This window comes from Pezoporus flaviventris, unplaced genomic scaffold, assembly GCF_033815535.1.
Source record: "Pezoporus flaviventris isolate CSIRO_AGI_PZ_B2104156 unplaced genomic scaffold, CSIRO_AGI_Pfla_v1 ptg000013l, whole genome shotgun sequence".
Classification (NCBI taxonomy): Eukaryota; Metazoa; Chordata; class Aves; order Psittaciformes; family Psittacidae; genus Pezoporus; species Pezoporus flaviventris.
In genome coordinates this window covers 7623132-7638157 of record NW_026892561.1, presented here as the reverse complement: position 1 = coordinate 7638157, position 15026 = coordinate 7623132, and the positions used below count along the sequence as shown (strand labels likewise).

At 47.7% G+C, this 15026-nt stretch overlaps 1 protein-coding gene across 8 annotated transcripts in view; it reads left to right on the top strand.

Annotated features, from left to right (window-relative positions):
- Window positions 1–15026, top strand: part of RNF220 (ring finger protein 220) — a 224643-nt gene that overhangs the window by 158153 nt on the left and 51464 nt on the right. For 7 of the 8 annotated variants that reach the window (XM_061451458.1, XM_061451452.1, XM_061451459.1 and 4 more), the window contains 2 exons: window positions 3822–3917; window positions 8012–8054. In XM_061451458.1, the coding sequence (XP_061307442.1) occupies window positions 3822–3917; window positions 8012–8054 (139 nt within the window). Of the gene's footprint in view, window positions 1–3821; window positions 3918–7639; window positions 7822–8011; window positions 8055–15026 lie in introns of those variants that run through there. The other variant, XM_061451460.1, reaches the window with a different exon arrangement.

The following is a 15026-nucleotide window of genomic DNA, read 5'->3' as shown; positions in this document are numbered from 1 at the left end:
ATGGACCGGGATCAGAGCAGCACGTTTGGTCCATGGCAAACCTGTCCATGTATTTATATATGTAAACTTTATGTCGTTCCTTATTTGAATGAGACTGCTGAAACATTTGCAGATGCTGTGCAGAATTGCACGGTCCATGGAGGATGTTGGGAGCTACCAAGGTGTGAACCTTGCAGCATGAGCAAAGCTTACATGGCCTCTCCTTCTTGCTGGGATCCATAGACACAAGTGGGTAAAGCCATACATCCAGACGTGCGTCTTCTCCTTGGCACAACATAGCTGGGCTCCAAGGGGTAGGAAGGACCAGTGAGCAGGGCCATGGCTGCCTGGCATGGCAGGAGGGGCAGGAGGAAGGAGGGAGTGCAGGGCTTGGACAAGATTGATAGTCTCGTTGCCATTAAGAAAAAAATTAGCCGGTGGCGGCTATCATATTAAAGGGTGAAGAAGCCGTGAATTATTTTCTTAAAGATCTTATCACTTACAATGATAATTTTACCTTCCAAAAGGCCACTTTTAATGAGGCAAGCCAGGCAAAAAGTCATGATTTAATGCCAGATTTTTTTTTCCAAACACATTTTACTGCTTTTTTGTCCATGTTTAAAAAGCGCCGGTGACCTTTTTTTATTTAGCTTGCCCCAGGTGTAATGCTCAGGCTGATCCTCTCAGGGTTTATAACCTCCGCAGAGAGTGCCTTTACCCAGTGGAGAGATGATTTAAAGGGGAGGGAGAAATATGAGGCTGCATGGCCGCTCGCATAAGGCCCTTGCTGTCTTTGATACTGGGAGCTGTGGTATACCAGGGTAAGGGGGACCAGAATGGGCTCTCGCTCATTTCACTTGCACCCTGAAAGGGAGCTGGGCTGAACTGGAAACCAGTTAGGGATGAGCTGGCTGGTGGCCTTTCCACAGGGGGGAAAGGGAATTCTCAGTGTCAAGGCTTGTTCCCACCATGCCAAAGGGAGCATCTCCACACAGCCATACGGCACGCTTGTCTGTATGCAGAGCACCCAGCGCTGTGTTTCTGGGATGGGATGCTAGAGTTTGGGTTTGCCCTGCAGTGTGAGCATGGGAAGCTGCCTTTTCCTTCCATAGCTATCTTCCCAGATGCTGCTTGAGATAGGAATGGGGATTATATCTCTGCCCCTTCCCCGCTTGCCAGGACCCTAGTGGGATTGCGCTGCGTGGGTCCATGAGACAGCAAATCCTTGGTCTGGCGTGCTCTGGCCAAGCATCCTTGCCATCTAGCCATTGGAAAACAGCCCCAACATGACAATCCGGGATAAAAAGAGGCCAAAATTCTGATGGCTTCTTTTAGAGAGTATGGCCTACTGCAGAAATGAAAGTCATCCTAATGGCGAGTGCCTTTCCTAATCCCTTATCCCCAGAGCCTGCATCCCTGCCTGCTCCCACAGCTGCCTGAACAGCAAAGCGTGGCACAGCACATGGAAATGAGAGAAACAAATGAAGTCAAGTTTCCTAAGAGTGAAGGGGAAGTGTGACTTGGCATCTCTAACGCTGTGTTTAACATGCCGGCGAGGTATTTAGAATTGAAGTGCTTGCACACAATTTAAAAATAGACAGTTTATTAATCTAAACTGCAAGTGTATGTAGAAGAGGCCTCGAGATTGACATCTTTGGGATTAGTTTAGCCCTGCGTTTTTCCAGAGGTCATCGCCATGGTGCTCAGGAGGTTTGTGGAATAAATGGGGCCGGCGTTCTTCCCGGGACCACATGCTAAAAACTAATACATAACGTTTAATTTACTGTCTCCATAGCTAGCCCCACCATTTTTCACATAATAATATTGGATTAGAGCTACCAGAAGCTGAGGGGGGAGCTGGAGTGGGGGAGGGTTTGTCTGTCTGTCGCCAAGGAATGGGGAGATGGGTATTTTTTCCCCTTCTCTAGAATAGGTTGCAAGACAAAACAGATTTAACCCTCCCAGCTCCATTGGCTTATTAGAGGGGAAGGGCATTAACACTGCTGTAATCTGGGCTGTTGTTCTGAGTCCCACCCAAAGGCTTTGAGCTCCTACCTCTCCATTTTATAGGACATATGCAACCCTGCTTCTTCAAAAATGGTCCTCATTCTCTGCTTAGAGAATAAAGAAACTAAGCAACGGCAGGATCTTGGGGTCTACACCCTGAAGAAATTCTCCTGGTGGCTTCACATGGTTATCAGAGGGCTTTTCCAGGCATAAATGAGCCACTCACCAAAACCCATCACTAGTTGGGTTCAGCCAACACATGAGGCTGGAGAGCCCCCTGTTCTGCCTGTGTCTCCCCTGGGAGGTGGAGGCTGATCTTTTCTGGGTACCCACAGGCTCCCACTGACAATTCCCCTATCCTTTCAGGATATCACATCTCTGCTCCACCATAGAATCATAGAATTGAATCACAGAATGGTTTGGGTTGGAAAAGACCTTAAGATCATATGGTTCCAACCTCCTGCCATGGGCAGAGACACCTCACACTAAACCATGTCACCCAAGGCTCTGTCCAACCTGGCCCTGAACACCACCAGGGATGGAGCATTCACAGCTTCCCATGGAACCATGGAACCAGCCATGGAGCCATGCATTATGGCAGAGACTCACAGGGATGTGGGTCTTGCCCTAGTGACAAGACTAGAAGTTCATGCCCATGGGGTTGAACCCAGCATCACAAATCCTCTTTCCCTGCCTCCATCCCGATCCTGCTCTCCCTCCGTGCCCACACTGACTGAGCTTTTCTCACTGGGAGAGCTGTCCGAGCCCAGGGGATCGCATCCTGCTGACTGAACGGATTTGTATGCTGAGTCATTTTCCCACTTGCTCATATCTTTCCAAAAAACGCACATTTTTTCACGTTTCATTTCAGCCCAGAGGCAAATGTTTCTGGAATACTTCCCTTTCTCCAAGGTATTATGCTTTTTAATAATGTTGTCACCACACTTGACCTGTCCAATTCAGATGATATCTACACTTCCCTTTGCAAACATACACATCTCCGAGCAGTCATTTATTGTCATATCTTGCCAGCTGATTCTCAGAAACAAACATCTGCAGAGCAGCGTTTCCAGTGCGCATTTTGTTTTACAATGTATTGGACTATATTTAGCTCAGTTTAGACAATTTATATTTTAAATTAGAATTTTGAATTGCATTTTGCCCTCAAACTCTCCTAATAATAAAGTTCACTTGCAACTCAGGGTATGGTTTTTTAGATACTGTCAAACTCCTGCAGTAATTTTCCCACTGGAGTTCACTGTGTGTGGAATTTAGACTTACCTACTATTGACTTGAAGTTTATCAGTGATTTCTTAGGTCTCAAATATCACTGATCTTTTTAACCTTCTAAAAGGCCCTTTTTTTCTCTGCTACTTATTAAAATAAATAGCATCATTACAGAAGGAAGAGGTAGTTGTGCTGAAAAGGTGCTGAGAGCTTTAGTGCGGTTTACAAAGCTATTGAGAGATTTAGTGGCACTTAGAGGGGTGGATGAGAGCCCATAAGCCCTGCTCCATATCAGCATGTCTTCACCTTTACCTTGTGGATTCCTGGTGTGGTCCTCACACAGCATTTCCAGCAGAGACTGATCCTGCTGCCCCTAGTCACCAGATCTGAGGACAAAATGACCATCCCTTTGTTGCCTGATGCATCTGCACTTTGCATCCCAGTCCCTCGTGGGGCAGGGTCCCTTGGGAAGAGCAGACCCAGCCCATTAGTCCATCCCAGCACAGCCCCACAGCCCAGCAGATGCTCTCCATGGCTTTGAGAACAGCTTAGCAATGGGCAGAAAGCTCAGCAACACTCACAGCATAAATTTCTCCTTTCTCTTGCAGTCAATTTTGTTGTCGGCCTCAATCAAGCGAGAAGGAGATTCTCCGACAGCATCACCCCACTCCTCAGATGACATCCATCACTCTGACAGATACCAGGTAAGCAGGCGGATGCTGTCACTGGTCTCAGCCTCAGGCAGGGAGCCAGCTTGCCCCAGTGCTCACAGCTCTCTGTGTGTGAGAGCCTGCCTCATGGATGTGCACCACTGCCCCAGTTCGCATGGGGACGTGAGCACTTGGTCCCTCACACAGCTACAAAAGTGTGCTTTTGTCTGCAGAGTGCTCCCAGTTCTGACTTCAAACCACAGCCAGGCAAAACTCCTCTAAATACTGTCAGAAGTTTCTGTTGCAGTATATTCATTAGTTTGGTTGTTGCCATTGCACGTTTGTCAATACTTACCCCCGGCCACCAGGAAAAGTCCAAAGAAGGGATTTTTTTGTAATAGAGCAAATTATGTCAGCCTGCAGCAGGCCAAACTTCTCCATTTCACTGATGTGCTGCTGCCCAGCACACTGATTCATGACTCCCACCCAAAGCAGAAATGGTTTCGGACCGTCCACAGCCATGCCAGCATGCTTTATAAAACACTGTCTGCCCAGAGGAGCAGCAGGTCTTGACTTGCTCTGCAGTGAATAAAAGCTGAGGGAGACGAAGCAACAAAAGAAGAGGAAGGCAGCAGCACAAGTACAGCTTGTCTTGCTGTGTCTGTGTTTTGGGGCAGGCTGGCACACTTGACTCCAGCTCAACACACATCCAAACCGTTTGGCTGCAAGCCTGTGCTCGGCCGCTGACTTCAAGTAAGTTCTGAAAGGCAGCAGATAAATTAATGGTGGTCTTCAGCACAGCCCCAAGCCTGCTTCTACCTGCCACATGGTCAGGATGGGTGTGCTGTGGCTGTACCAGCACAGCATACACCCATCACCCTGCATCCTGCCATGCTCTGCAGAGACCCTGTGCCCAGGGTCAGGCAAACGGTCACATCTTCCTGTATCAGCCACATTGCATGTGCCAGGTCTGTGTTTAGATCTGAAGAGGGAGAGGCTGATGAGCAGTGCTGCTATCTTCAAGAAGACATGCTTCAACTGAGGCTTCTCAGTTAAGACCCCAGTATATAACCAAGATATATACCTAGATAGATAGATAGATAACCAAGAGAGAGAGAGTAGCAGATTTGTACATTTGTCACCATTATTCTCTGTATTGGTTATATTATCAAATATAGACCAGAATCTCTAGTGTTTGCGACATACTCCCATGCAGCCTTCAGTTATAACTTGGTGTCACATCAGTCACTTTACCCTCCTATGAAAGATGAGACTTGGTACAGAGTAAGAGAAGCAAAACCCTGCAGAAGATAGAGAAATGCATGATTCAGGTAATCTTGCTGTTTATTAAGGATAATAAATAAACCATGTTCTTCCTGAAAGGACATGGAAGAGGCTTTTACCATGACCCCTTTGTTGAACACTCCTCCCTTCCACCAGTCCTTGCAGTCCTCCATTCCTGTATGTTTTTATTATGCCATACTTGAGGACAACTCTTCTCGGCAGAAGCCCTCTCTGTATGCTGAGTCTAGCTGGTCTCTAATGTGTTTTAAGTTGGTGAGTGTATTTTATGGAGGGTTGCAGCCCTTAATGCAAATGTGTAATGGGAGCTGTAAGTCTGCACTGCAGAGAGGAAAAACCTCTGGGGCCTGATTTTCATTTACGCTTGTGCTGGCTGCGTTATGCTGCTCTGGCAGTGTAAAGGGACCTCAGAGTGGGTGTCAGGCTGGTGTAAAGCCTCAGTGTATCCTTAATAAAGCCACAGTATGAATGAGATTTCAGTCTTCCTGGCTTACCAAGGGAAATGCTCAGGAAGCAGAGCAGAGTACTCGCACGGTGGTGACTTTAAGCCTGCAAAATTTAGCTTTCCATGTGCAGAGGTGTGCTGGAATTATGAATGTCCCCTGTGTTATCTGTGATCTAATTGCGAATATACAGTGTATCAGTAACATGCTAGAACACGAGTTATTGGCATATAGGTTTTCAGAATTCCTGTGGCTCAGTTTTCTTCGTCATCGTGTTTATTTTCCATGGGGATATTTAGGGAAGAAGGAGATTTATGAACAGGAGTGCTACAGGAACACAGCCTTGCACAGCACTTGGGCTGCTTGCATTGCTCCCCACGCTGAGACGGAGCTGCAGAGGAGGCAGCAGCATGGCTCCGGGATGTGGGGAGGGGGGATCCTCTTGGCTCCCTGTGCCAAGACTGCTTGATGGGGTTTGGTATGGGAACACTGATCAGACCAAGGTGGTGGCAGCTGGTGTAGTGCAGGACCTTGCCATTCGGCCAGGGGTGGGTGCTCCTCTTTGACACAGTATGTTCTGTCAGCTGGGGATTTTCCTGTGCTTCCAGTAAAAATAAAGCCATTTTAGTTAGATTTAGGTACAGCCCTGAATCCCCAGTGGAAAAATAAACAGCAGTTTATAAGTCATTTATTGTACTGCAAAGATAACATTTCAAGCTCGGAAAGAGACCATCTTGCATGGGTCAAATGAGCCCACAGAGTGCTTGTGATTGGATAATGTGGGGAGTAAGTGTAACAGAGAGCCTAAAAACCTTGTCCAGGGAAGGCTCACCTTCCTCCCCCTGTGCCCAGCAGTGAGCATGCCTCCTGAAAGGCAGCTTTATCAGTCAACAGGGTAAAACCAACAATCAGCAGCTTTGATTTTGTAAGTAAGCACCTGTATGAAAATTCAGCAGCATTTCAGCTTGCAGACCCAGCTGGGGTGTATGATGCAGCTCAGCTCTGCATAAAGCTTACCTGCCAGCACCTTAACTTGCTAACTGCCCGTCATCTTAGAGACACAGAATGGTTCGGGTTGGAAAGGACCTTAACGTGATAAACACATTAAGAACATCCAGTTCCAACCCCCTGCCACGGACAGGGACACCTTCAACAAGATCAGTTGCTGCCCAGTTTGTATCCTAACCCCAGGCTGCTCTGCTGAGGCATCCCCCACCACAGACATGGGCAAGAACCCCAGGAGCAGCCACTGCTGGTGCTGGCGTTCAGGGACAGGCACGATGGCCGGGCACCGGAGGCAGCCCTCGGGGCTCCATGGCAGGGCAGGCACCACGGAGGGAGCTCTGCACCCTCACTGGCCACTTGCCTTTGGGTCTAGGTATGCCTTGGGCACAGACTGGCCAGGTGCCTTGGGCCCCCAATCCCTAACTGGGCAAGGAAACTTGGGGAGAGGTTGGTCCTGGTGGCTGACTGGCTAGCACCTTTGGGTTACATTCAGGCCCAAGACCCTGATTTGCCAGTGCTGTTGGGCCTAAAGGGTGCTCAATGCCTCCTCAAACAGACAACTCCACCTCGCTCCCTTGCTCGCTCCCTTGCTCGCTCCCTTGCTCGCTCCCTTGCTCGCTCCCTTGCTCGCTCCCTTGCTCGCTCCCTTGCTCGCTCCCTTGCTCGCTCCCTTGCTCGCTCCCTTGCTCGCTCCCTTGCTCGCTCCCTTGCTCCCTCCCTCCCTCCAGGGCGCCTGGGCTCCAACTAGCCATCTGCCCCGGGTTCCTGTTGCCCCGTTGTCCTGATTGGTCACATGCCCTTGGGTTCCACTGGTTCCCGATTTCTGATTGGCCTAGTATTCTTGGGTCCAGTTATTCCTGATCTCCGATTGGCCAGACCCTCCTGTGTTCCAGCAGCCCCGGCTCTCTGATTGGCTGGGGCTCGCTGGGCCCTGCTGCCGCCTGTCGGTTGCCATGGGAACTCCCTCCTTTCGCGCTTCTCCCCAGCCGGTTTCCTGATGAACTTTCACCCGCACGGCTGTGGGTCACATGACCGGGGCTAACATGGCGGCGGCCGCAGGGGGCTGATCGGCGGCGCCTGCCGGGTCTCGCCGTATCCGCCCGCATCCCGGGCCGTGCGGGGGGCTCCGCCCCGGGGCCCCTGCCCACCGCCCGCCCGCGGCTATGCAGAGCGGCAGGAGGGGGCCCGGCGGCGGGGGCCGGGAAGAGGTGCGTGCTGGGGGCCAAGGAAGGGGGGGTAGTGCAGGCCCGGGGCTGTTGCGTTGTCCCGATGATGCGCCGGGCGGGGGGGCGCCGGGGAGGCGTTGTTTACCGGCGGGGGGGGGGGGGGGGGGTCGAGTTGTTTACGTTGGGCGCCCGCGGGCCCTGACAGTTTTCCGCTCTTGTGTCCCCTCTGCAGACCTTCCTGCGGGTGCGAGCGAACCGGCAGACCCGGCTGAACGGTGAGTGCGGCCCCGCGTTCCCCCCGCCCCGCAGGGCGGCCCCTGCCCGGAGAACTTCACAGAGCTGGGCCGAGTGGTGTGAACCAGCCCCTCCGAAGGCCGGGAGCTGCGGCCTGCCCCACCGGGGCCTCGCCGTGCTGCTGCACAGGGTGCACAGGGTGGGTTAGGGGGAAACCCTCCGCGTTCATCCTGGCTTCCTGGGAGGCAGCCCCCGGGATCCCACCGGTGAGGCTATAAAGTGGGCCCAGCATCCCGTCTTTTCTAGACCAGCTTTCCATGTTTTCATAGCTCATATGGCAGAATCTTGCAGTAAACTTTTAAACCAGCAGTCTGAGCGTCCGTGCATCTGACGTCATGTTTTGGTTGTGGCTTTTTTTTTCCCTCTCAAACCCACTGATGCTTGTGCGTTACTTTTGCTCTTGTATTTCTGGGTGTTCCTGGCAACAAATTACAAAGTGTTCCTAGCAAAATGTGTCTTTGTATTTGAAGAACAAATCAGAGGTCGCTTTATTTCAGAGAAAGTCCCATCTTTGTGCTCGTAAATCAGAAAACAAAAGCAGAAAGTATACTGTTTTGTTGTTGTTTGAGCTGAAGAAGTTGAAACTCTTTTCCCAGAGTTCAGAGAACTTAGAATTACACTTTAAATGGTAACAGTACTCTGGCATCTGATTTTGTGTTGCTTGGAGCTGGTCTGATAAGTACCATTTAGTCAAAATGTGATTATTCAGGCTAATAGGAGGTTTATTAATTGTTATCACAGCTTCCTGCTGTCCCAGTTTAAGCTAACACCGGTGACATTGTGCTGCTGCAGTTTACTCAGAAGAAGATAGAGATATTTTAACAAAATAGCAAAAGGCTTTAGAGTGTGCTGGTGGCACAATAGGGTGCTTGAATTTGAAGTACTATGTGTTTAGCATAGCCTGAAGCAAGTAGGAGCGTTATTATGACCCAGGATCTTTGATAAATGATACATAACTGAGTTCAGATTCTTAAATATAAGCCCAGAAGGCCAGAAACCTGTGAGCTCTTGGAAGCCTGTTCAGTCGTACAACAAAGAGGTGAGTTGCTTTACCTCAGTTACAGGTAACTGCTGGTAGGTGTGCTCACATCTGTGCTCCCAGATGAGTGCAGTGAGCTGCCAGCATTGGCAGGTCCTGTTCCAGACACAGAGACTTTAGATGGCTGCAGTATACTGAGGTATTGCTCTGCAGTGACTTGTTTTGTGTGACAGAGGTCTCTGGAGTCAGCCATGTCAAACTGTTTCTTTATCATTTTTGGATAGATCGGGTTAATCTCCCACCTTCCACCTTTTTTTCAAGCCAACAATGTGAAGTTACCTTATTTCAAATTAAAGAAATACCCCCCCAAAAAAACCCAAAACCAAAAAAAACCCACATCTGAGCCAGGCTTGTGAGGTTCTTGGTGTTGTGCAGTCCTTCAGAATGAATGAAAGCTCTTGATGACAGCATGCTCTGCTGAACTGGCTCAGTAGTACTTTATGCTTTCCACTATAGCCCAAAATAGGGCTTCAGCACAGTCACTCCTCTTGGACCCTGTTCTTGGATGTTTTTGTGAATCTGAGCTCATAATCTAAAGGGATGCTGGTTTTGAACAGCGTTTGCATTGCTTTTGCTGAACCTTTTACTCCTTTTATATATACCTTTTGGGGTACAGTGAGCACAACTAATGAGGGCATTTGTTTGATTTATATAATGCCTTTATAATGCTGATATTCCTGTCCTTTCTGTTGTACACCCTGACAGTACTAGGCTCAGACGTTACGGAGCTGGATGCAGGGATACCAGCTGAAGTGCTTGGCTTTGGGTCACAAAGAAGGTCAAACTAGAACAGAACTAGTTCCTCCTGACTTTAGCTTTTTATGATTCTGTTACTGCTGTCCTCAAAACATACCTGTAATGATATCCTATGCCCTTGGACTGACATCCAGCTAAATGGTTATACTGCTCCTTTCTATGCCTGTGACTTTCTATTTGTGACTACTGAACTCAGCCTGCTTTCTTGTTTTCTCCTCCATGTGTTTTGGGTTTTTTTTTTTTTGCACTAAAATAACTTTGTGGTACTCGTAAGCTTTGCCACATGATTGTTAAACAGTTATTTAAGCAGTGTTGCTCTAGATGGAGAACACTTGAATGCTCTGGGAAAAGAAAAAATGCTTATTTGATACTGTCTTGTGGTTTAATGAGCTTCTGATCAATCATGCAGCTTTGCAGCTTGCTTGGTGAGAATGGTTAGTTTGCATTGGCACAAGGACTTGTCCAAAGATACCTGGCTTTTTGTTTCATATTCTTATTGATGCACTGAAGAAATTCAGGTTGTAGAAAATACAGCCTTATCTATCAAAGAAAAATCTACTTCATTTGGGTTAAGTTTTAAGTGTACTTTTGAATGTTGTTGTAACATGTTTATCTTGGTATCTCTGTCAGGCTTCCTCCCAGCTGAGTTCCAGAATCACATTGGAAAAAAAAAACTCTAAAAAAGGGCATATTTGCTCTTCTCACACATCATCCTTGACTCAAATCTCAGCTGCCCACAGCTTTGCTTGAGCCCTGTCAGATCTCCTTGATGTCTTCAGTCCTGTTGTAATCACTTGGGAAAGTGCAACAAGAGCTCAGGAAAGAGAAGGTAGAAAGAGAGTTGCCTTCTGTGGGCTCCTGTTGGCCTGGCTGTGACATGATTAGGTCCTGATGGTTACATGGTTCACAGGTACCTGACAGTCCAGAATTTTAATTCTGTAAGTCAAATCTTTGACTTAAATTGAACTGTAAGTAAGGTGAATGCATTTGCAAGCTCTGGAGGAAGAGATTAATGTTCTGTCTGTTAGACTCTAGGTTGAGTGTTTTTATCTGAACTTCCCTGTCAGCCTCAGTGAGTTAAACCCACACCTCTCACCTGTGCTAAACTCACTCTGCAGAGGTTGAGTCCTTGTGAACCCTGGAGTATGAGGTGTTGATTCCTTATGAACCCATGTGAAAAAAAGGCAATTCTTTCACTTGCTTTATTTCCAGTGTTGCCAAACTGGAAACTTTAAGCCACCCTGTAAATTGATGCTTATGAAGTTCAGCAGTGCAGAGCAGGTTGGGTAGTCATTCCAAATTAGAGGCACAATGTTATGGGTTAGTGTTTCAGAACATGGATTCAGCAGGTTAAGTATGTGGCAACCTTGGAGAAGAGTGTCAGAAGGCTGCAGAAAATCATCTGTGGGGAAGTTTGGCCATGTAAATGTGAAAGTCCCACTGAGACCCTTCTGTGAATTTTGCCCTTAACATTCTCTCTTGGGTAGATGAGCACCAAATTGTACGTGAGGTCTGAAACGCATTCATTCTTGACCATCTGGGTTTTTTTGCTCTAGCGTGTTCTTAAGATTTTTTTGTGCTCTGCCATTGCTGCCTTCGTTCCGTTTGGTCACATGCTCTTGGAGAAGTTGGTCATCCACACGAGTTTTTTGTGATAGGCCTAACAAAAATAGGTGTAACCACTCCTCACGACTCCTCTAGTGGATTTGTAGAGAGCAGGTGCTAGCTCTTGTGCTTGAATATCTTTAATGCAAATTTAGGGGTATTTGCAAAGTTGGCATTTTCAGTGCAGTTGTAAAATAGGCCTTACAAAGCTCCTTTTGTACCTACCTGAGAAGCTGATTCTTGTTTTGGTGGTGACCATAAGCCTACCTTTGGGCAGACATCCATTGAGGTGGCCACGGTGCACTTCATTGTTGGACCACCACCAGCATTTCATGTGCTGTTGTAGCTGATGGGTGTGGGGTGGAAGAAAGCTAGATGGTTTTCACTGGAAAGGAGACAAAAAATGTTTCCACTTAATTTGATTGGCCTGCCATTGCAGGAGCTGCTAATGATGTCTGCATGGGACTCGGGGGACCACTCAAACTGGTGGAGGGAATCATAAGAGATATTGCTAGTAACTTAATCATCTCCTTTGATGCTGTGGTAGAGGTTTGTATAGTATCCACTGCTAGATGCTGTGTAAGAGCACTTCTGAGGTAATTAATGCCATGTCCTGAAGGTGAATTTTTACTAGGAGAGGGGAGTACTAGTGAGAGCTAACATCCATTAGCTTTTCTCTCGGGAAGTTTTGCTGGGCTAGAGAATAACATGATCTTTAGGTTTAGCCTTGATGTGGGGAGCCTGTTGTGACAAAAGATCCTTGGTCTCTTCTGCTCATAAGGTTGGCTCCTCTCTGCACCCATGGGAAGGCAGGGACCAGTGTGCCCTCAGCAGCAGAGGCTCTGTCAAGTGCAGTTTGACTCTTCCTCTTGTGTCAAAAGCAGCTTCTCACCTTGTGCTGTCCCAAAAGACCCTATGTTAGGAAAGGGAAGAGCAGCTCCTGTAGCCAGCACAGCTCCTGAGTTAGGTCAGAGACTGCAACTGAGGCCTCAGCCCCTGCAGAAGGTCCTAATTCTTGCTCACCTCCATGTGCTGCTTTCTCATTCATGTGTTGTAATGACTTAAACTCCCTGGGTGCCCGATGCTTTAGTGTAACCTGAGGGAGAACATGCAAGTGCAGCAGGAGCAGTGTGTAGGGTAATGTACGTCTGTTAAAAGTGAGGCCTCAGACGTGCTGGAAGCCCTCTGATGGCCTAATAATAATTATTAATGCTAATAAAAATGAGTGAACTCCTCACCTCCTGGCAGAAGGCTGGAATAATAACTATGGAGTCTTTGTTCAGTTACAGATAAGAATGAGGGGCTGAGGGTCAGCCTCGTGCGAAGACCTCCTTCCCTGAACTCCGTCCTCTTCTTGCATCCAGTCCCCCACTGGCTGCATTTTTATCCTCCTGCATTACAAGAGGGAATGGCTCTTTTTTTTCCCCCTTTTCCCCGTGTTCCTGCGACAGGAGCAAGAGGGAGAGGGATTAGTGAGCTAATTAGAAATGATCGCATCTATCAACACTAATTAACAATCCTGTGGCCTCACTTGCGTGTTCTTTTGAGCTGCTCCCCTTCGGGACAGCACCACAATCACCCCCTGCCTTTGGGGCCTCTCTGTCCCTTCTGCACTGATTGGAAGTGATAGCCTGGTTGCATGTTGAGTTGGGCAGGGACAGCGCTGCTTCAGATGTGCTTTCCAGGCTGCAGCATTCCCTCCTGGTTTCTGCTGTCACCTGGGGTACCCTGACCATCCATGGACACAATGCTGCTGCTGCTGACCACAGAATGAAAATGGCAGGGGATTTGTTTCCAACACCTCTTTCTTCCAGTGGCCTTTTTAACTTGTGGCACTAGAACTGAAAGGGCTGCTTCTTGGCAGAGCTAAGTGAGCCAAGAATGGGGGCTGTCTGCTGAGTCTTGCATGGAGCTGGAGTGGAGTGAGGTTCTGTTCCCAGCTCTGCAATGTTTTGACAGCAGATCAGGTGCTTGTTCTGGCAAAATGGTCCCAAGAATTTATCAGTGCAAGACCTAAAATAAGTTATCTTCCTTTTGTCACTGTTAGAGCACATGGACTAGAGGATAGCAGTAAAAAAGTTAAAAATACCAATAAACTTGCCAGACAGGCTGACTGAGCTGAATTGATTGGCCATGGGGAGTCCTACCAGAATAATTAAACTGCTACCTCCCTACATTTCCCTGTTTAAAAACAAGACGAGGTAAGAGAAAGATGTGTCTGTGATCAACATAGAGGAGGCTTTGCTCCTATGTTTTTCTCTGGTCAGATAGACGAGTGCTGGAGAATACTCAGGTCATACCTGATTCCAGCCTTCTATTTTGTGCTGGCTCTGTAGAGTTAGTGAGCCAAGGAAAGAGCATCCTTAAACTTACACAGAAGAGCCGTACTGGAGGATACATGTAGTCACTAAACCAGAACTGGAGAGAAACCTTCTGCACTGAAGTACAAACCAGAAAGAGCATGGCTTAACTCTTGACTACTTCTGAACAGGGCCAAATGATGTTGAAAGGGTGCAGGAAGGGGAGAGAAAACACACAAGAAATGTTGAGGGGTCATTGTTTTATTTAAAGCAGAACATAATTCATCTGGGCACAATGAAATTAGCAATAATACTTCATGATGTTTGCTTCTGTATTGACTGGAAGTCGTGTGGTTTACTTTCTGAAGGAGGAGCTGACAGTAGAGATAACAGATTCAAGCAGAAAAATTGGAAGGGAAACCTAAAATACCCCAGTAGGAATGCTGAGGTACCTGATGTGTGGGGAGAGGCAGGTGGGCTGTGGAGCTGGCAGTGTGGTGTACCCAATAAAAGGGAGGGTTGTGGAGCTTCAGCAAAGAAAATCTAGACAAGCGATGAAAGTGGTGTGCATTCACTTGGGAGTCTCTTGTTCAAAGTGCCAAGTATCAAAACCACTCGTTTTGATCTCGAGTTGCATCTCAGGAATGTCCCTTTTGCAGAGCCCTTTTCATGGTGCCAGGAGTGGAGTTTTATTTTCCAGGGAATTTTTCCTCAAATCTGTCTTGTTCAGTGAAGGAAAGTAATGCCCAGGGAATAATTTGAAGCCTTCTTAATCCTGGAGCATCAGAGAGTGTAGGGGATGCTGAATACTCCTCATTCTGGATTGTGGGAAAGAATATCCTAACCCATAGAGTCCTGAGTCCAGAGAAGGCAAAAAGAAAGCTTTAAAAGAGGCTTTTCAGGTCTGTGTTAGTGTATTCAGCTGAAACTTTATCATTCACTTGGTGATGTGCATGCACTAAACTGAGGTACTTTAGAAAACAGTGACTGACAGAAACTTTCACGTACCCTGTTCCTTCCCTTCCTGGCATTCCAGCAGCTTTCTCTGACTTGTTGGCTGCAGGGAGCTGTTGATCCTTCAGTATTCAGGCATGAAGGCTTTCAGAGCATGCTGCAGTGCTCACAATGTCAGTAACGATTTCTGGCTAACGCAGCTTTTTGGTGGTGTCATCTCTCATTATCACATGGGCTATCCTTGGGCTTTTCCTTGTCTCTCATTCAGAATTTTGACCTTCCTTATTAATTAAACAGCG